Source organism: Zalophus californianus, chromosome 17 (assembly GCF_009762305.2).
Source record: "Zalophus californianus isolate mZalCal1 chromosome 17, mZalCal1.pri.v2, whole genome shotgun sequence".
Classification (NCBI taxonomy): domain Eukaryota; kingdom Metazoa; phylum Chordata; class Mammalia; order Carnivora; family Otariidae; genus Zalophus; species Zalophus californianus.
In genome coordinates, this window is record NC_045611.1 from 46945252 (window position 1) to 46966293 (window position 21042).

The 21042-nt window shown below is 55.4% G+C and overlaps 1 protein-coding gene across 4 annotated transcripts; it reads right to left on the reverse strand.

The window, feature by feature from the left end:
• Positions 1-12196: 12196 nt before the first annotated feature.
• Positions 12197-20979, reverse strand: DYRK1B (dual specificity tyrosine phosphorylation regulated kinase 1B). Of its 4 annotated transcripts, XM_027618545.2 has the most exons (12): positions 19803-20097; positions 18356-18519; positions 17236-17355; positions 16926-17114; positions 16649-16796; positions 15272-15558; positions 14371-14517; positions 14149-14289; positions 13815-13850; positions 13535-13730; positions 13031-13137; positions 12197-12935 (listed from the first exon to the last, which is right to left on the reverse strand). In XM_027618545.2, exons 1-12 carry the CDS (start codon positions 19879-19881, stop codon positions 12564-12566), a joined length of 1986 nt encoding a protein of 661 aa, XP_027474346.1. In that variant the 5' UTR covers positions 19882-20097; the 3' UTR covers positions 12197-12563. The 4 variants fall into 4 exon arrangements, with proteins under 4 accessions (XP_027474346.1, XP_027474348.1, XP_027474345.1 ...); XM_027618547.2 differs by lacking the exon at positions 19803-20097 and adding an exon at positions 20583-20979 and having other exon boundaries at positions 13535-13850; XM_027618544.2 differs by having other exon boundaries at positions 13535-13850.
• Between the last annotated feature and the right edge of the window lie 63 nt (positions 20980-21042).

Genomic DNA, 21042 nt, shown 5'->3' on the forward strand with positions numbered 1-21042 from the left:
TGTAAAATGTGCACGGCCCCCATCTTACATGTCATTTCTTCATTCGATTAACAAATATTTAGTAATTCTGTGCCAGGTTCTGGAGATAAGGTGGAGATAAGGTTGTCCCCATCCTCGTGGATTTATCTGTCTAAAGAGGGAGACAGACAGGAGATGCTGACATCACAGATGGTCAGGGCAGAGATGGGGGAAATCCAGACTTGTAGAAGCCCAGAAGCCCACCTGACCCCTATGGGGGGAGGGGGAGGTCAAGGAAGGCTTCCTGGAGGAGGAGACATCTTAACTGAGACCTGAAAGATGTACGGAGACAGTTGTGAGGAGGTGGCTGGGAGAAAGGGTGGGGGGTGCCCCCAAAAGAGGAAAAAGCATGTACAAATGCTGAGGTGACAGGGAGTCTGGAGTATTCTAGATCAGCACCATCCAACAGAAATATAACACGAACCCCAAACATGAGTCACAACGTCATTAAAAATTTTTTAGTAGCCACATTAAAAAAAAACCCATTTGAAATTAATTTTAATAATATATTTTATTTAACCTGATATATCCAAAATATTACCATATTAACATGTGATCAATATAAAAATTATTAATGAGATATTTTACAAATTCTCTTTTTTGTACTAAGTCTTTGAAATCTGGTGGGTATCTTACACTTCTGGTGTCTCTCAATTCACACCAGCCACATTTCAGGTGCTTGAGAGCCACACGTGCAGCAAGACCCTTGCTACTCAAAGCACTGGCATCACTTGGGAACTTGCCAGACATGCAGAATCCAGGCCCCTCCCTAGCCCCACTAACTCATGAGTCTGTATTCTAACAAGATCCCAGGGGACTTAAAGGCGCATGAGTTCGAGAAAAACGGGTCCAGTTCTGCCCCAAACACTTCTGTGGCTTCCTACCACCCTCATGATGAGTGCCCAGCTACTGACCTTGGCAATCGCTCACTCATTCATTCATTCATCACCACTCCCGAGCACTGACTGAGTCCCAGGCCCTGCGCTAAGTGATGCTGGGGACACGGCACGGATAAAGACAGACTTGATTCCTGCCCTCATGGAGGGCCCCCCCCCCACCCCGGCCATTAACTGAGAAGTACCCAAATCCCTGCTTTATTTTGACTACTACAGTAAGGGTGGCGAGCTTGAAGTGGTTACAGAGTGCAAGTTCAGGAGGCCTGACCTCGTTTGAGTGGAGGGGGCATCCAGAAAATAATCCAAATAAGGGAAGAGGCCACGAGCAGATTAAATGTCCCACTGCAGAGAGCAGGCCAGCCAAGCCACCCCAGCCTGTCCATAGTCACTAAGAGGGATCGTTTTCAGGTTTCAGAGCGACAAGGAGAAAGGCCTGGGGGATAGGGTTACAAGAGTCGAGCCAGGGACAGAGCCCAGTGATAGTATCACCCCGCGCACAGATCCATCTGCATTTGGAAAACGAGGAGAAAGGGAACAGAGAATCAGGAAGGTGGTCAATTTGCCAGCAGGGGAAGAACTTAGGGCCAGGGACTGCAGGCGATCTTTTCTATAAAAAAGGTCTTTTAATAAAACATACCTGGATTTGCCCTAAATTAATGGCGCAGGGGAGCAAATGTACAGGATGCGGACAGAGCCAGAGTGGCCACAAGGGCTGAAGCCGGGAGACGGGGACGCTGGCATTCATTAGACTTTTCTCTTTGCTCTTGTGTTTGTTTGACATTTTCCCTAGAAGCAAAAAAAACTTAAGCGTTGCTCTTTCCAGATAATTGGGGCTGTTGAAAAAGATTTTGGGGCGCCGGGGTGGCTCAGTCGTTAAGCGTCTGCCTTCGGCTCAGGTCAGAATCCCGGGGTCCTGGGATCGAGCCCCGCATCGGGCTCCCTGCTCTGCGGGAAGCCTGCTTCTCCCTCTCCCACTCCCCCTGCTTGTGTTCCCTCTCTCGCCGTGTCTCCCTCTGTCAAAGAAATAAAATCTTAAAAAAAAAAGAAAGAAAGAAAAAGATTTTAGCGGATGGAGAAGGAAGTAATTTAAGCCCTTCCTTGGAAAAGAAGAAAGTGCATTATCAGAACTGTGGGCGCCTCCTTTAAGAATGGCATCCGGGAGGAAGGTGGTCGAAGGCAGACAATGCGTGAGCAGCCAGACTCGGGTTCAAATCCTGGTGCTGCCACCTACCAGCTAGGGAACCCGAAGCAACTGACGTACACTCTAAATGCCCCACTGAAACCCGGGGGGTGACAAGAGCAGCTGGCTAAGGGCTGTGCGGCTTAGTGAGCTCACGAGCGTAAAGGGCTGAGGACGGCGCCCGTGTGAGGAAGGCGCTGTGTAAACGCGGGCCGTGGTTATTATATAAAATGTGGGTTATTATATATAGTGGTTATTATATAGTGTGTGCCAGCCAGATTCAAAACCACAGGATGTCTCCAAGCGCATGCATTCCTGGTCCCTTTACACGGAGCTCACTGTCCCAGTAGTCACGGGTATCAAGTACCAGTAAAGACGAGAATTCTCCCCACGCTGATATACTGCAGTAGCTTCCTTCCCACGGAGAAAACCCCGTTATAGAGGCCAGCTGTTCCAGATGCGTGGGTCACACCAGTTAGATACATTACATAAGTTGTGTTTACAGTCACTGTGAAAATCAATAGCAGAAAATCCCCTCGGTGGATGTGATTCAAACGAAAGCTTACAAGCACTCCTCACAAGTTCATTCCGGCCTGATGACTCTTAGAGTGGACAGAGAAGCAGACCTGTTCTGGTCCTGCCGCTGCAGGATGTTTAAAGTAATAAAATGACTCCTGGAAGTTTGTTTCCTCTTAAAACTCAAACACGAGGGGATTTTTTTTTTCTCTTGTTAACTTTTTCTCCCACAAGAACTATTGGTGTTATGTAGTGTTCAATAAAAACGCAGTCACTGCAAACATTTCTTAAAAGTAAAGGCTGCTGACCCCTTCCGACCCTCAGAAATAACCACTGGTTACATTTTTACTCATCAGCGTTACAGATGATGATGTCTGGGATCCTTTCAAAATAGTCTGAGTGGGGAGAAAGTGGGTGGAGTGTGGCTTGGGCAGGACTGGCTGGACTGAAGGTGGCTGGGGCTGCAGAAGGATCTGCAGAGACCCGGTGATAGTGCCAGTCATGCTCGTGGAAACAGAGGCTGAGTGTGTCTCTGGAGCTGAGGCAGCTGGGGAGACAGGCTGGGGTGAGGGTCAGGGGCCAGAGCACACCAGGCCCTCAGGATCAGTTAGAACCTTGTCCTTGGGACACTGGAGAAACATGGAAAGGCTTCAAACAGGAAGACATGGTCAGATCTGTGTTCCACAAAACTCCGTCTAACTGCCAAATGGAGGTGGGTTAACGTGAGAGATAGGTGGCCAGGGAGGAGGCCAGGCAGAGACACGGTGGGAGAGGCGGGGTGGGGCCAAGGCAGGGCCATGAAAGGGGAGAGGAGGGCAAGTAGAAGAGACATCCAGAAAGCCCAGTGGACAAGCCATGGAGGCTGATGGGTGGCGCTGGGGGGAAGGGGTGCTGGGGAGGGAAGCATCAAGGATGAGGCCCAGGGCTCTTTCTGGAGGGGCCGCCCTTGGAGGAGCAGCAGGTCTAGAATTTGGGACTCGGAGAGTGTTAGGGGCCCAGGGGTCACTCAGGGCTGAAGGTGGGGCTTCATGAACCCTCAGGATGCCCAGGTGTGGGTCTCACGGCAGAGGTTAGGGAGTGGGTGTCACCAGCACAGAGACAGGAAACAGACCATAAGAGCAGGAAAGATGGCCCAGGGGGTGGGAGGAGAGAAGAGCTCCCAACACGTAAGGGACTGGTGAAATCAGAGGAACTTCTTGCAAAGCAACAAGACAGAGGAGAAAAATCAGGGGACAGCAGCGCCACAGAAAGTGAGGGGAGAGTGTCCTTCGAGAAGGACATCTTATTGTGCCAAGACAGCCCATAAGATGAGCACCAGAAGGTGCCCACTGAGCCAGGTTCTCGTTGTCAGATAAAGGAGTTCTAAAGAAAGCAAGGTGGGGAGGCAGGAGCGAACCCTCCAGGGCTAGACCGGAGTCAGAGATGGCAGGGTGGACTCGTCAGCGTGGCCACAGACACCTATCTACACACACACACACACACACACACACACACACACACACACACTCAGAAATGTCCACACCGGTGTGTCCACAGACATATTTCCGAGCTCTGTGAGCTGAGAGGGACTAGAAGCAGGGACACCCCAGCGATGAGCACGCACAGGGTGCAGACTTGGTTTCCGCTACCATTCTCCAGTAAAACGAACCAGGGCTCCCTGGGGGGAACAGCCGACTCTAGGGCTGGGGCTTCTTACGGTGCCAGGGAGTAAGGAGGTGCTTGAGGGGGAAAAAAAAGGAGTCAAGAACACAGGAGCCAACCTGACAGGGCCTCTATGGCCAAACCTGTAACAACGTGAGTGAAAACATTAATTATGATAATATTGGGTTATACGGAAAGAATACGATATATACCCACGAGTCCGTACTGATACAAATTAATGACTGTACAAATAAAATATGTTTTAGTATATGTGCTGCCGAAGCGAGCACTGTACAAATAAAATAAATGGGGTAGGTAGAAGAATTCCAAATAAAAATACGCGGAAGAACTGAGGGAAAGAGAAAAGCATCACTAGAACACCACAGTAGGGGCGCCTGGCTCGCTCAGCCGGTAGAGCAAGTGACTCTCGATCTCAGGGTCAGGAGTTCAAGCCCCACGTTGGGTGTAGAGCCAATTAAAACAAACAAACAAACAAACAAACAAACAAAAAACCCAGCACCGTAATAACCGCCCCAGGCAAGATCCACTGATGGATGCCAAAATCAGGGGGAGGAACTCTGAGGAGAGACAGGACATTTGCACAGCCTCGAAGTACCTTCCCATATTCATCAATTACTGTGGTGGTTTTCATATGTGAAGACAAAGTCTTTGACATTTTTCCCTCCAGGAACCGAAATTGAATTCTCCTCCCTTTGAGTGCGGGCTGGATCCCGTGACTTGCTCCTGACACACACAGTTAAGGAAAGGGCAGAACCCTGGTGGATGCCACCTTCAAGAAACGAACTCCCCTGCGTCTGAGTGGGATTCTTCCCCGAGCCTATGATCCCAGTCTAACTGGGAGAACCAACGGTAGACAAATCCAGACTGAGGGACATGCTACAAAATACCTGACCAGTACTCCTCAAAACTGCCAAGGTCATGAAAGACCAGGAAAGACTGAGAAACCGTCACAGACTGGAGGCATGACGGACAAATGCAACGGGGTATCCTGGATTGGATCCTGGAACAGAAAAAGAACGTTAGTGGCAAAGTGGGTGGGATATGAACAAAGTCCGGAGTTTTGTCAGTACAACGCTAACCAACGTTCACCTCTTGGTTTTGATGGATGTACGGCTGCTGTTCTGTAAGATGTTAACATGAAGGGGAGCTGGGTGTAGGGTATATGGGAAGTCTCTGTACTATCTTGGCAATTTTTCTGTAAATCCAAAATTATCAAATAAAACAATTTTAAAGTATCTTTTTCTGCTGACTTGGTGCTAAGTCCCCACAGCGGAGTCCCTAGCTCCCTTCATCTGGCTCGTCAGATCTCACCTCATGCCTTCTCTGCTCCGGGAAGTCCTTCCCGTTACCTTAGACTGGGTCACGTGCTTCCTCTGACCTCCCGCCACCCCGTGTCTCTCTCCAGGAGGGGCGATGAGTGTCTCCCTGACTGCTCTGGGAACGCTGACGGTGGCAGAAGCTGCACTGGATCCCCATCACTTCTCCCAGCCCGACCCTGGCCCTTCTGAGACCCGTGCTGGCCAGACCCCCCCTTCCTGGTCTCCCCTGCCGCATTCACCCAAGGCAGGGAGCATCTGACAAATGGCCTGTGCCCCCTACCTACCAAAAAGGCCAAATCATTCCCTCTGCCCACACACCTGCCCTCCACACACCAGCTGTCAGAAACGCTTTGTAACTGTGAAAACTGCAAGGGACCGCCCAGTCCCCAGCTCCTCCCGGCACACAGACCTCACTGTGGGAACGCTCCAGCTACAGCAGGCTGAGCAGGGATGGACGCTGGACCCCAATCCACTTCTCATCTGCGGAATATGGAACGGGGACTGAGGGGCTGCAGGGGCCACAGGGCCTGGGAGAAGCACGACAGCAGAGTCCCTGCCCCATGTTCTGACTCTATCCCGCTCTCACGAGGCCCCAGTCCGCTCCTTTCCATCATCACCCGCGACCAATCTACTGTGGGCTCTGTCTTCAAAATGTCTCCGGCGCACTGCTCAGTCCCACCTCTGCCCTGGTTCAGGCCACTGTGGTCTCTCACCCAGATTCCTGCAGCAACGCCCCGTGGACACCCCCCTCTGCTCCCAGATCCCATCTCCACCTCCACTCTCCCTTAGTAACCTCGTTCTGGGGCTCAATGCCATGAAGATGGCAGTGACTCCCCCACGTCTTTATCTCTAGCTCAGATCTGGCCCCTGAATGCTAGACTCATATATACCACGTGCTCAGCGAATCCACGGGGACGCTGAACAGACCCACAGCCTCTCTGGGTCTTCCCCACACCGTTCCTGGCACTCTCTCCTCCCTCTGCACAGGCTAAAAACCTTAGAGTTGTTGACTCCTCTTCCTCACCCCACACCTGTACCCCAATCCTGCCCACTCTTTCTTCAAATTATATCTTAAATTTGACCCCACCTCTGGCCAAGCCACCACAATCTCTCAGCAGGACTAGTGCAGTAGCCTCCACGGCGGAGCCCTGCTTCCATCCTGGTGCCCACATGGCAGCCAGACGAATCCTCTGAAGATGTTAGATCACATTGCTCTTGAGCCCCAAATCCTCTGACTGCCTGCCCCCCTCACTGTGAATCGAATTCAAGTCTGCCCATCACGCCCGCATGCCCTGGGCCCCCATCCCCTTCCCACCCACTGGTTCAGCCCACTGGTTCACTCTGGTCTAGTTCACTCCTTCCTGCTCCTCCAACACACCCCACATGCCTCGGAGCCTCTGAACTTGCTCTTTTGTTTTACTTGGAATGTCCTTAGCAAAACATACGCACAGCTGGCTTCCTCCCTTTTGGGGAGGTCTCTCCTCCATTAACGTTTTGTCAGATAGCTGGTCACTCTCTATCCCTCCGGCTACCAACCTCCCTAGCTCTGATCATCAACACTGATTTCCTTAACCATCCACCTGCCCCATGAGAATGGAAGTTCCAAGGACCGGGCTTTCAAGGCTCTTGTTTACTATTCTGATACCAGCACCTGAAACAGTGCTTGGAATGCAGTAAGTGTTCAGTGTCTGATGAATCAACAAATAAATGAATAAAACCCAAGAATCAGTTAGGATGTTGGTTCCAAGCAATAGAAAGCCCAATGCAACTTAGTGTAAATGACAGAGAGACTTACTGGTTTCCTTAATGAAAAAGTCCAGAAGTAACTCACTCAGCTCTCTCCGGGTGAGGCCTGACCCAGCACTTCAACCGTATCCCCAAGGACCTGTCTGTCTCTCCACTAGAACTTCCAAGAAATCGGCTTCACCCCTGTGGTCCTCAGGTCACTGACTACGAGAACCCTGGCTGTGTGCTTCACAGTAATTATCCCTGCATATGTTAGGCACCTGCTCTAGCAGAGCCTGAGACAAATGTTGTTAGAATCTCCATTCTACAACGATGACACAGAGCCTTGGAGAGATGAAGTCATTCATCTAAAATCACAGCACGAGGGAGTGGGTTAATGACGCTCACGTTCATCTCACCGCCCCTTCCTTACCGATTACGGGCATTTTCACGCTGAGGAATAATAGCTGTTACATGCTCGGTACTTAACTCCGTGCCGGGCAGCTTGCTAGGACTCTGTTAACTTCTCTGTGACCTCGTTTCCTCCTCTGTGTGACGGGAATAACTATATGCCCACATGGGGCGACTGTGGGGCTTAAATGAGCCCATATGTAAAACGGTGAGGATCTCAGAGAGCTTGTTTCAGGGAGCTGCTGCTGAGTAACACATCATCCCAAATCACAGTGGCTTAAAATCGCAACAACCATTTATTCGCTCGTGATTCTGTACTTTGAGCAAAGTGGAGAGGGCAAGGTGAATCTCCATTCTACGGGGTGGCAGCTGGGAGCTGGGCGAGACTATCCAAGATGGCATCACTCATGTCTGGCCCGTCAGCTAACACAGTGGAGCCGCTGGGGGCTGGCTGGGCCTCTCTCTGTCCACATCTGTCTCCACATCTCTTTCCAGCAAAGTAGCTGGACTTCTTTGTACAGCAGCCCAGGGTCCCAAGAGAGGGAAAGCAGAAGCTGCTGGCCTCTTAAGGCCCCCAACCAGCACAGCATCACTTCCACGGCACTCTACAGGTCAAAACAAATTACAAGCCACTCTAGATTAAAGACGGGGAAGTCTTTTCTACTGACGGGAGAAACAGCAAAGAATGTGTGGCCTTCTGTAGAGGCAGCTTTTTAAATCGCAGGAGAGCAGCCTTGTCACTGGTCTCGCTACTTCAATACTTAACCCCCTATCGTCAGTTCCCCCACACGACAGCCAGAGGGATCGTCTGACATACAAAACTGACCGAGCCTCCTTTCCCGGCTTAAAGTCCTTCTGTGACTTCCCACTACACATGGGGTAAGAATCCGAACTCCTTACAGGGGCTACAGGACCCGGCCTCTTCCTCCCTCCCCCCACCCCCCCCAGCCTCTAGGTTCCAACCAACACACACACACCTCTCTCCCTCACCTCTTTATCTTTTAAAAGATTTATTTATGAGAGAGAGTGTGGCGGGGGGGGGGGGGTGGGCAGAGGGAGAGGGACAAGCAGACTCTGTGCTGAGCGCAGAGCCCCATGTGGGGCTCGATCTCAGGACCCTGAGACCATGACCTGAGCTGAAACCAAGAGTCGGACACTTAACTGACTGAGCCACCCAGGCGGCCCCACACTCTTACCTCTTAATGGAGCGCCTTAATGCCTATACCTTCATCACTTCAACCCCACTTCCTAGGGTCCAGATTAAATTTCTGGCCAAGTGCTCTTATGGCCCTCTCTACCTTTCTTTGTAATTTCATATCTGTGTGATTAGCTGAGGATTTGAGCTCCCACCCCTGAGACTGTGAACCCTCTCGGGACAGGGAAACTGTTCTGTTCTCTACTGTGTTCCCGATGCTGAGCATGGGGCAGAGGCAAGATGAAATACTTGCTGAATGCCTGAGACCTCAGAAAACTTTAAGGCAGTCCTCCAAAGTTCTGTGGAAAAGGCATCGGCAGAATCCCTAGGATGTTGGATCAGGATCTATGTCCTGAAAGCACCCACTGACCCATCCATTCAGTAAATAGTTATTGAGCCCTATGTGCCAGGAGTGCTTCTAGATGCTAAAGATAAAACATGAAGTAGACAAAAGCCCCTGTCCTCATGAAGCTTATGGTCTGCTGTGGGTGCAGAGGAGAGACAGACAATGAACACGATAAATAACCTATACAGTGAGTTAAAGAGTGATGTGATTAATGCTAAGGAACAGTTAAGAGAAGTTAATAAACAAATGTTAGTGATATAATTCTAGAATGGTGGCCAGGGAAGTTCTCAAGGAGAAGATGGTATCTGAGTAAAGACCTAAAGGACACGAAGGTGAGCCTTTACTATCTGGAGAAGCGTGTTCCAGGTAAAGAGAGTAAGTGCAAAGGCCCTGGGGTGAGTGTGGCTGCAGTAGGGTGAAAGGAGCAGGCAGAGGTGTAACACGGACAGATCATGCAGGGCCTTGCAGGGATCGTGGGCCTTGCAAAGGCCACGGAAAGAACACTGGTGATTACTGTGAGACAGCTACAGGACAGTACTGGGCATAAGAGAAATGTGACCTGATACAGGTATTCAGTGTCTCCCTGGCTGTGTATGAGAACAGACTGTGGGGAGCACAAAGACCACTGAGGAGACTGCCGTGATAGTGTAGGCAGGCCATGAGTGGACAGGAAGAGGGTGACAGGAGTGGAGGTGGGAAGAAATGGTCAGGTTCTGAACATACTTTGCCGATGGACTAGACATGAATCTAAGACAATGAAGGAGGCAGCACTTACTGAGAATGTGGGAAGAACAGGTTTTGGGGGAAAGACTGGAGTTCAGTTTGGTCAAGATAGGTCTCTGGATGATTACAGGTATTTTGAGAGAAGATATATCATGTGGGTAGTCAGTCAGCAGGTCAGGGAGAGGTTCTGGGCTGGAAACAGAAATGTGGGACATACATTTCCATGCTTATCCTAAATTCCTTAAGGGACCTACATGATTTGGACCCTGCTGATTTCTCGAAGCTTATCTTGCACCTTGCCAGGTTAATGGTTCTCTCTCTCTCTCTCTCTCTCTCTCTCTCTCTCTCTCTCTCACACACACACACACACACACACACACACACAATCCTGGGCCTTCCACTTGCTAGCTATGTGATCCTGGGTAAGTTATTGAACTTATCTGCCCTCAGTATCCTCCTTTACAAAAGGGAGATCATAATAATAGCATCTGCCTCCTAGGACTGTTCATTCAAAAAAAATTTTTTTTAATTAAGTATCTACAATATGCCACGTGCTGTTCTACCTGCTGGAGATACCTTTTTCCCTGCCCCTCTCTGCCTTCCCTTTCCCCGCAGCTTGTAAGCCATACACCCTGTCAACGCAGCCTTCTGAACGTCTCTCCTACCCACACCCTTTCTTCTGTCCCAACCGAGACTCCTGCCCTGGTTCATTCCCAACACCTCTTGCCCAGGACCGTGCCACAAACACCACCCTGGGCTCCCAGGCCCTAGAATCTTTCCCATCAGTCTATTCCTGGATGGCAGCAAATTGGGCCATGCCCCTTGCCTTCCTGAAATCCTCTCGTGGCTCCTCGATGCCCTTAGGACAAAGTCCAAGCTCCCTGAATGTCCGACAAAATCTTCCACGACCGAATTCATACAGAAGTTTCAATTAGATCTCCAACACCACATCTCCCGCAATTCACATTCACACATCAGGCTGTTTCTCATCGCCGCCTGTACGCAAACCACCGCACCACGGCCACCGCGAACATCCTGTCTCCAGGTCTCAACTCCGACAGCTCCCGCTCCTCCCGGAATGTTTCCCGACCCGTGCCTCGCCTGGGTTCCCTCCACGTTCCACCCTGCCCCCCTTCCCGAACATCCGCAGGTCCGTAAAACGGCGTCTTCGCCAGTCTCTCCTACCGACCGGGGCTTCCTGCGAGCTAAGCCAGACACCGCGGCTCGCGATGCTCCGCGCGATGGGGCCAATTCGGGCCTCAGAGCTTACCTCTTGCTCTGTGACCACAGACACCTAACTGCACGGTCTCGGGGAGCAGCACAAGTGGCCCACCGGCCACACGCCTGAAAGAATCAACACCCGCGCACACCCTTGCCGACGCCACCCAATCACGGCCTTCTCCTCCTCCACAGCCCGCCTCCAGCATCCGGGCCCCCGTCCATCTCTGACTGCCTACTGGCTGCCCGGGAGCCCGTCCCTAACTCGCGAGCGAAAAGAATCCTGGTCTTTGTAGTCCCCTGACGAAAAACGGGAAAAAGGACTGACAACATAGAACTCCACTTCCCAGGAAGCGCCGCGCCCCAGTGGCGGGAGAGGGTAGGTACCTTTGAATCAGGAGGTTCTTTTTGGCCAGTTGGGAGACAAAAGTTTCCAAATTGCTATGGAACCAGACCCACTTACCTGGAACCCCGCGAATATATTTCTGCCCGGGAATCCCAAAATGCTTTGCTCCGTCATGGCTCCACAGGGTGAGACCAGACGTGGGGGGTAAATTCTGTACACACTGCCTGCCTGCCATCTCCCAGATGGCACCAATAAGGCCTGCTACATGCATTCAGCACCTACTAGATGCCTGCCTGGCATAAGGAGCCACTCCTGTGCAGACTCTGTGGAAGCCCTGGCTTATTAGGGCAGATCCTGATGTTTTCCAGAGACAGGCCAGAGCTGGGCCTTTCTTCTTTCAGGGTCTCTGTTTACCATGGAAAAGACAAACGTGGGCTACGATCCTATCCAGATCTCTGTCTAGGATTCTGTAGCCCCAGACCTCCTGCAGCCCCATGTCTGCACCAATAGCCATAACTTCCGCAGGGACGCATCCCACATGACAAAGCTCTTCTGGTACCCCCTCCCCAAACACTGTGCCCCACCACGCCTCTGAGGGCCAGGTGAGGTGAGCCGAGGTCCTGCAAACGCTCAGGCAGGCATGTGAGAAAGCTCTTTACTGGGGGGTACAGCAAGGAGGAGCAAGGCCATCTCCCCCTACCTGCCCCCACCCCCTCCTAGGGCCCGACGGTGAAGGGGGTCTCCCCCGCAGACACCGGACCACCACTGTCTTTGGTACAATAAATAGAAAACAAGGGGGGGAGAGGGGCCAAGGGTCCAGTCCTTGGGGGGGGGGTGCGCCTAGACCCCTCTCCTTGACCCCCTGCCCCAGGCCCCAGTCAGTGCAGGCCTCACCCACCCCAGCTGGGTAGCAGCAATTCCAGTCAAGGGGAGAGATGAGGATGGGAGCCCAGGGCCCCCAGATGGGGGGGGTATGGCTTCAGGAGGGGCCCCAGGGAGGGGGCTGGGTCATGAGCTGGCTGCCGTGCTCTGGGGTACACCACGGAGGCCCAAGCGAGGCCCCAGAGTGGCAGGGTTATCAGGGGGTGGGAGGGGTGGACGACCTCCTGTCATCCGAGTCCGGAGGGCTGAGGCAGCCGGGTGCTGGGGGGCAGGCGCTGGGTGAGGTGGGGAGCAGTCTGGAGGGCCGCCCGCCAGGCTCACATCCATCAGCTCTGGGGGTGGTGGTGAGGTTGGTGATGGGGGACGGCCAAGGCATCGGGGTTGAGGGGGTAACTGGGCCCCGGCCCCCGGCAGTGACGAGGCGGAGGCAGGGGCCTGGTGTGTCTTGTGGGGCACATCACCCCCTGCCCAGGGGCGCAGCGGCTGGGAGGGTGGGACCTAAAGGAGCAAAGGAACAGTGGGTGATGGAGACCCAGGTCCTGAAGTCTCAGATACCCCACTACCCACCGCCCAAGGCCCCAAGGCCCCAGTACCTGGGGGCTGTTCATCTCACAGTCAGTGACGGGGGGCCCAGGGCCCCCACAATATCGGTTGCTGTATCGGTAGGTCCGGTTGTCACTGGAGGAGCCGCTGGAGCCTCCTGGAAGTGCCAGGGGAGAAAATAAGGAGAAGCCTTAAGTGAGGAGAGGTGATGGCTGGGCTTCTGGGTGGCTGAGTCTGGTTCGTGACCCAGGCCCAGGCCTGGGCCTTGGGACTAGAGCCTATTTGAAGGATGGGGCCCAATTTTGAGATTACAGGTCAGAGTTCAGTTTTGGGTACCAGAGTCAGAAGCAGTTTTAGAAGCGTGAGCCCAAGCTGTTTCAGAGATCAGGTCACGACCGGTCAAAACTCTCTTTGCCCCACCCATTCTGGAGTTCAGGATGGCACAGCTTCACAGCTCTAGGTGAGGGCCCAGTGGGGCAAGGTCCCCCAGGTCAGGCCGAAGCAGAGCTGCCCGCTCCCACCCCGTTCGACCCCACCTGGCACTGGGCACCCACCAGAGCTGGAGATGGAGCTGGCGGTGCTGGAGGAGGGACAGGTGTCAAGGGGTGCGGGCGAGGTGGAGGCACTGCTGCCTGCCGGGCCCGTGTTGGTGGCCTCATCAGCCGTGCGGCGGAAGAAGCTGTGCTGCAGAGCCCCCAGTGGGCTGATGCGGGCGGCGGGCTCATACTCCAGCATGCGCAGCACCAGGTCCTGGAAGCGGAGGTAGTCGGCGGGGCTGTGGCCCGGCTCCCCCGCCCGCCGGCCCCCGGGCCCGCCCGTCTGCACGCCCAGCACCTCCTGCAGCCGCCGTGTCCCGGGGCCCTGGTAATCCTGGCAGGGAGGGGGTGGGAGGGGGGGCAAGAGAGTGGCCGTCAGTGGGCAGGAGGGGCAGGGAGACACACACGGGGAAACAGAGGCACGAGAGAAAAAGTGGAAGGAGAGAAGCTAAGAAGAGTTGTGGGGTGGGTAGGAGAGATGGGGTGGGCCAGGACAAAGGAAAGGACAGACAAGGGGGAGAGGAAGTAAGGGAAAGACACAAGGGAGAGGAAGCAGGGAGAAAGGAAGCCCCAAGTGTGAGAGAGTGAGGGGCCACCAGGGTGGGAGGAGCGGCATGGGGCAGGGGCCGCACCTTCCTGAGTTCCTTTGTCCTTCGTAGGGTCCAGCCACCCCCAGGCAGCCGTTCAAAGTACTTGCGAGCCTTGGGTGCCTGGTCCAGCATGGGGGCTGGTGGGATACCCAGCACCTCCACAATCCGGTTCATCTGGTCCACCTGTGAGCAGGTGGGCAGTCAGGGTCAGCAGGCCAGCCAGGCCTCCGCCCCCTCCAGCACACCCCCTCCCTGGGAGCACACCTCATTGGAGCCACTGAAGAGGGGCTCTCCGGTGTGCATCTCCACCAGGATGCAGCCCAGGGACCACATGTCAATGGCCAGGTCGTAGGGTGTGCCCAGGAGCACCTCAGGTGACCGGTAGAAGCGGCTCTGGATGTACTGATAGATCTGGGGATGGAGCGGGGGAGAGAGCAACAGTCAGAGGTCCCAGGCTCCCCGAGCGGTGCCGCTGACATACCCAAAACCAAGACAAGCTTCCTGCCACGAAAATGGAGCATGGGGGTTCCAAACCTTGAGGTTATCAGCACCCACTTTCCAGGAGCCACTACCATCATTTTATTCATCAGCCTCAGAAGTCTCTGCTGGCCTAGTCTGACCCTCATCTCCAACCCGAAGCCTGACTCTGGACCTCTCTTGGTCATCAGAGGTTGGCAGGCTGTGAGCCCAGGCCCTTCCCACCCACCCGATCCAGACCCTTCTCAAGCCATCTCAAATGCCTGCTCACACGAAGCTGCAAAACTAAAGCACCCGGCCCCCCACTCCCTCCTCAGTTTAAAGAGCACAGGGCAACCAAAACTTAGCCAAGTGCCACTCCTGGCTCAAAGCCAACCCAACTCCACCCTGCCCACCTCTGACAGTCTCAAAACTGGCCCTGCCTCTCCAGCTTCACTCTTCCTTTCCTACTGGGTACTATACCCTGCGGCCCTCTCCTTTACCTCCCCCATCCACCGGCCTTACAACTCTGTGCCACCAATGCCCCATCCCAACACTACCCTTCGGGCACCGGGCACCTCGGGCGGCACCCTACAACCCCAACCCCAACCCCAGCCCCGCCCCGCCCCTCCGGCGCCAGCCAGCAGCTGGCCCCGCCCCCGCCACACCCACACCGCGAGCCCCGCCCCCGGGCCGGGCCGCGCCGCACCCGCTGGCCAAGCTGGCAGGAGCTGCCGAAGTCCACGATCTTGATGGCGCTGCGCTTGGGGTTGCAGAGCAGGATGTTCTCGGGCTTGAGGTCGCAGTGAATGATGCTGAGCTCGGGCGTGGCCAGGAAGAGCAGCGCCGTGCAGAGCTGCTGCGCCAGCTTCCGCGTCAGGTTCAGTGAGACGCCGCGGAAGTGTGTGTTGCGCAGGAGGTCGTACAGGTTGTAGGAAAGCAGCTCGAACACCAGGCACAGGTGGTTCCGGAACATGAAGTGCCGCTTCAGGTGCACTGCGGGCAAAGGGATGGAAAGGGGCCGACAGAGAAGGTGAGGCTCAGAGAGGGCCAGTGGCGGCCTTATTACTGTGTACTAAGAAGAGCGGTCGGAAGCCGATCGGGGACTCTGCTTCTGCAGCGCTGGCCAAATTGTGGGGTGCCCACGGGAAGCGGCTGCTAGTCAGGGTGTTTTCTTTGTTTGTTTTTAAAGATTTTATTTATTTATTTGACAGAGACACAGCGAGAGAGGGAACACAAGCAGGGGGAGTGGGAGAGTGAGAAGCAGGCTTCCCGCTGAGCAGGGAGCCCGATGTGGGGCTCGATCCCAGGACTCTAGGATCACCACCCGAGCCGAAGGCAGACGCCCAACGACTGAGCCACCCAGGCGCCCTAGTCAGGGTGTTTTTGTATGGTCTAGAACTTGATTCACATCAAGAGAATGATTTCCTTGATTAAGAGAAGTTCATTCTCTTCAAGGCTCTGTCAAACTTTCTGATAAAGAGAACGTTTCCCTTTGGTGCTGATGGGTCTTTAATGCCCTTCTACATTTCCTCATTTAATTTTGTAACTTTTAGTCTCAGTTCTGCTTATTTTTGTGGCAGCGGACACTCGTTTTCCATTTAGGGTAAGGATGTGTATTTAAAGAAACACACTCTTTCTGTCCACTTGCTTTTTGTAAGAGGAATCGGTATAAGAGGAAAAAGACTGACATAGCCGTTGAGAGTACAAGCATTGGAGCCCCGTGCCTGGTGAGATCATAGCCCCCCCCCCACCCCCACCCCCACCCCTGAGTGCAAAGCTGTGCCCTTATGCAAGTGATAGCACCTGAATGCTTCTGTCTTCTCCAAGCTGTGGGCCAAGATACCCCTTCCCCCCAGGGCTGTGGTCAGACTGAAACCAGTTGATTCATGTCAAGTGCTTACATTGGAGCCTGACCCTTAGCAAGCACCCAATAAACTCCGACCAGCACCATCATGGGAATAGCGCAAAAGTTATGAACATAGGCAGCAGGAGAATCACTGATGTCAGGGAATTCCAGACTGGCCCCTGCCCGGAAGCTGCCAGCCCCACCCTGTCCTGGGTGTACCGCGGCCCCTGGCCTCACCTATGTAGTACTTCATCTCTGTGTCGTGCTGGTTCATCAGCTCCAGCAGCCGCAGCTCAATCTGGGCCTGGTTCAGGAAGGCCTTTTTGTTCTTGATGATCTTGATGGCCACCAGCTCCTGGGTCTGATGGTCATAAGCTTTCACCACCTGCCGGGGCGGGGCGTGTCACAAAGTGAGGAAATGGGGGGGAGCGGGGCGCCACTTTCTTGTGGGCCAACGTCAGCGGGTCCCCGTGCCCTCTGAGTCCGGGGTCAGGGTGGAGGGGGCCGCCCACACCTGGCCAAAGGAGCCCTTGCCGATGAGCGAGTCAATCTCGTAGCGCTCCAGCCAGCGCTCGCCGCTGCGCACAATGTAGTCGTGGTTGTCATCGTCATAACCATGGTTCAGGACCTTCTTCTCCTTCTTGGTGCTCGGGTCCTGGGGCGGCGCTTGCTGGGCCCGCCGCTTCTTCTTCGCATAGTACACCTGCCCGGCCGGTCAGCCAGAAAGTGAGGACAGCTGCATGACCTGTGCCAGCAGGCAGGGCCCCCCCCCTCCCACCAGGCCCCCAGCCGGGCCCCCGGCCCCGCCCCCCGCCCCCGCCCACCTCATTGATGTGCTTGTAGGTCTTGATGAGGTCCACGGAGAGCTTGCGCAGCGGGGCTGAGGTCGCATCCCGGAAGGCCAGGGGCAGCCTCCGTGGCAACAGCCGCACATCAGGCAATACCTGCGGGGTCGGGGCGGGGGGTGGGCACTGAGGAGAGGCCTTCACCTCCGACCACAGAACCCTCTGGGCGGCTGGGTCATTGTTACCACACACAGATCTACTTGGTTACTGGGTGACAACCCCACTGGGATAGAAATTCCCCAAGGGCAGGGACTGTCTGGTTCTTGCTCTATCTGCAGTGCCTGGAGCAGGGCCTGGCACATAGTGGGTGGTCATCAGAGATTTGCTGAGTGAATGAATGGTCAACTGTTTACCCCTGACCTTTCATCCCACACCTTTACTCCTTTCTGAACCTCTGTGGGAGAGATCAGATAGAAAACGTGGGGTCTGTCCTTCCCAATCCTTTGCCTGAGACCATCCATTCTGGGTGTCCCATCTTGAGGGCTGCCATCATGCTTTACCCTCATCCCGTGGGGTCTTCCCATCCCTCACCCCCAACTCTGCACATTTTTGCCCAGTCTTTCGGGATCCAGCACCCTGGACCTCCTACTCCATCCTGCGTCAAGCCCTACAGTTCAGAGCCTTGACAGTCTCCACCCCTGAATATCTTTACTCTGTACCCTAAGATGCTGCTGGCTCCAAGATCCTTTGGGCTCAAACTTCACCCCCTTTCACCCCACCCGCCCATCTCTCACTATGGACCTTTCTTCCTTTGTGAACATTTATTGAGTGTTTCCTAGGCGCCAGGCACTGTTCTCAGCATTTTACATGCATTTCATTAACTTGTTTAACCTCACAGCAACCCTGCAAGGTAGGTATCATTCTTGGTTCCATTTTACAGAACAGAAAACTGAAGCAGGGAGAACCTGAGTCATTTAACCACCATGTCAGGATTTGAACCCAGGCTCTCCAAACAGCAACTCCTCTATTATCTTCTACTCCAGATGGGCCCTTCTGCCCCCAGGAGACTGCTCTGGGCAGCCTATCTTTCACTCCCAAGACCCTTCTATCCCCAGCCTCCCCCTGCCCCAGGCATGTGAGGAGCCAGCTGAATGCATACCTGCGTGTGCTCCTGGGGCCCCGGGAAGCCAGAGAAGGGACCATGGCCTGGTGGGACGGCCATGGTGGGCTCAGAGGGCCGCAGGGGAGCGAGGCCTGGAGCGGGAGCCCGGCCGGGGGGCGCCTTCTCGCATCCTGCACCTCGGCTGCCACCGCCGCTGAGACCTGAGAGCAGGCGGGAGGCAGGGGAACAACATGGCACAAGCGGATGTGGGGGGACGGGGCCAGGCGGAAAGAGGTGGACATCAGAGAGAGAAGGCAAGGCACAGGGGCAGGAGAAAAAGGACAACAGGTGGCAATGAAGAAAGGGGACAGAGAGAAGTGGTAGGGCAGGGGGGCGGTGGTGGCACAGCGAAGTCCCTCAACAAATGATTACCAAATAAATGAGGTAGGTGGCCCAAAGAGGGGAACATGTGAAAGGGGATGATTGGAAGCCAGGCAGGGGGATAGGCCATGACAGGAAAGGACAGAAAGACACCAATAATGGGGGGAGGAAGAGAAGAAAAAGAAACCACAGACAGTAGAGGGAGGAGGCTTCAACTCTTTGCTTCCCATTTCTGCTTGTGGCCCTCCCCAGCGCCCCCCCACACAAGATCCTGCCCTCCTGCAGTCTCCCCTGATTGTCAGGATCGCCTGTCTTATCACAGCAAGGTCCCTGCACTTCAAGATCTACCCTTCCCAGTAAATCCCTCAATCCAGAGAACTCTAGGATCCCCCCAAACCACATGAGAGAACTCTGGGCCCCCTCCAAACCCAAAGCAGAGTCCTCTGCAGGCCCCTAAAACCACATCAGGGTCCTGGGACCACACCAAGGCTATCTGGTTATATAGGGTTGTCCCTATATGAAAGAGTCCTACCCTATGACATTCTCATCCATCAGGGCACTCTCTTCCCAGGGGACCCTCCCCCTATCGTGCCAAGCCCTCATCCCTATTCCCTTTCCTCCCATATTAGGGACTCCCCCCGCCCCCCGCAGGTACTTTCTCTTGCCACATCAGGGATCTTCCCCATATTAGCCCCGGTCCCCCTCCCAATCAAGGCTCACTTTTCCTGATGGGAGCAAAGAGGAGGCGTCGTCTCTTCGCTCGCCCTTCTCTCTCCTACGCTGTATCTTCCCCTCCTCCCCCCATCCAATATTCCTACCAGGGCCCTTTCTCCAGTTACTCCTTTCTACATCAGGGTCAATCCACAACTGTGCCCATTCCTAGAAGGCCCCCAGAACCAAATCCCCCAAATATCACAGAGAGTTCTCCCCTCCCAGAGTACCTGCCACACCAAAATCCTCTCCCCACAGGCCTTCTCCCATGTCAGTCCCTTTCTCCTATGCCAAGCCTTGCCACTCCACGATCCCTCCTCTCTCTTGGAACTCCCCCGCCCCTCACCCGAAACAACCTCTTCCCTGGGGCCCTCCCACAGCAGGACCGACTCTCCCAGCACCCACCCCCTACCCGGGTCAGGGCTGGCGCGGGGCCCACGGGGGGCTGGGGCGCGGTGGAGCCCCCAGTGGGGTGGGCGAGCGGCCAGCATGGCGGCGGTGGCGGCAGAGAGGAGACGACCGCCTGTCCCGGCCGGGCCGGCCCGGCAAGCCCCGCGGCGGGGAGGGCAAGCGGGACAGGCGGCCCGGTGGGTGACAACAGCAGCCGCCGCCGCCGCCGGGGGCGGAGAGAGGAGGGAACGAGGGTCAGCCCGGGGCACGCGGGGGAAGGGGAAAGCAGGTGGACGGGGGAGGGGCGGGTTAACCCTCGCCCCGCCGGCCCCGCCCCGCACAGCCACCCGCCCCTGGGGACCCAGGCGTCCCGCCCCCCACCCTGGAGACCCGCCCCGGTCGGCGGAGCCCCGGCGGGCGGGGCCGGACACAGCTTGGCAGTCCGCACCTGCCATGGCAACAACCGTGCCATTGGCCGATGCTTCCAAGAGCTCAGCCAATCGCAGTTCAGAACAGCTGTTGCTAGGCGACGACGATGCAGCCAGAGGAGCCGAGCCCAAACAAAGGGCGGGAGCGGGGCCCCGCTACCCCCTCCCAGCCTCCCTCCCAAGACTGCTCCCTCGGGCTCGGCCCCTTCCAAGAATCCGACTATGAATAGCTAGGCACGGCCTGCACCTGCCCGCCGCCCCCCTGCTCTCCTCCCTCGGCCTCGTGCTAAGTCTGGCGGCGACGCGGGCAGGGCGGGTCCGTACTGCCCCCTCCCCGCGAGCTCGTGCAGCCCCACCTGTAGCCGCGTTGTTACCTGAGGGCGCGGGCAAGGGGACTCAAGCTGCTCGGGAAGCCCGAGCTCAGACCTGCCCACTGGCTGAAGGTATCCGGCGGACGCGGCGAGCCAGGGCCCCGATTACCCAGTAATGCAACCAGCAAAATGGCGACCACAACAAACCGGCCCCCCCACCCCAGGCTCCGCCCCCACCCCCCCCAATTCGCTTCCCCCACGTGACCCAGGGTAACACTCCGCGCCTGCGCCCAGCGGAGCTTACCGGCAGACATACACAGTAAGCTACCAACCCCGCCCAGGCGCCGGAACCCGGGTTACGGCTGCGCAAAAGGCAGCCAAGAAAGGAGCATGCGCACGACTGACCGGATGAGCTTGCCCATCCCCACCACCGGGCCAGTTGACGAATGGCGCATGCGCTCTGTGGAACGGTGGTCGCTGAGCGATCAGGCCCCAGGAGTGGTGGATGAAATTTTTGTTTTTA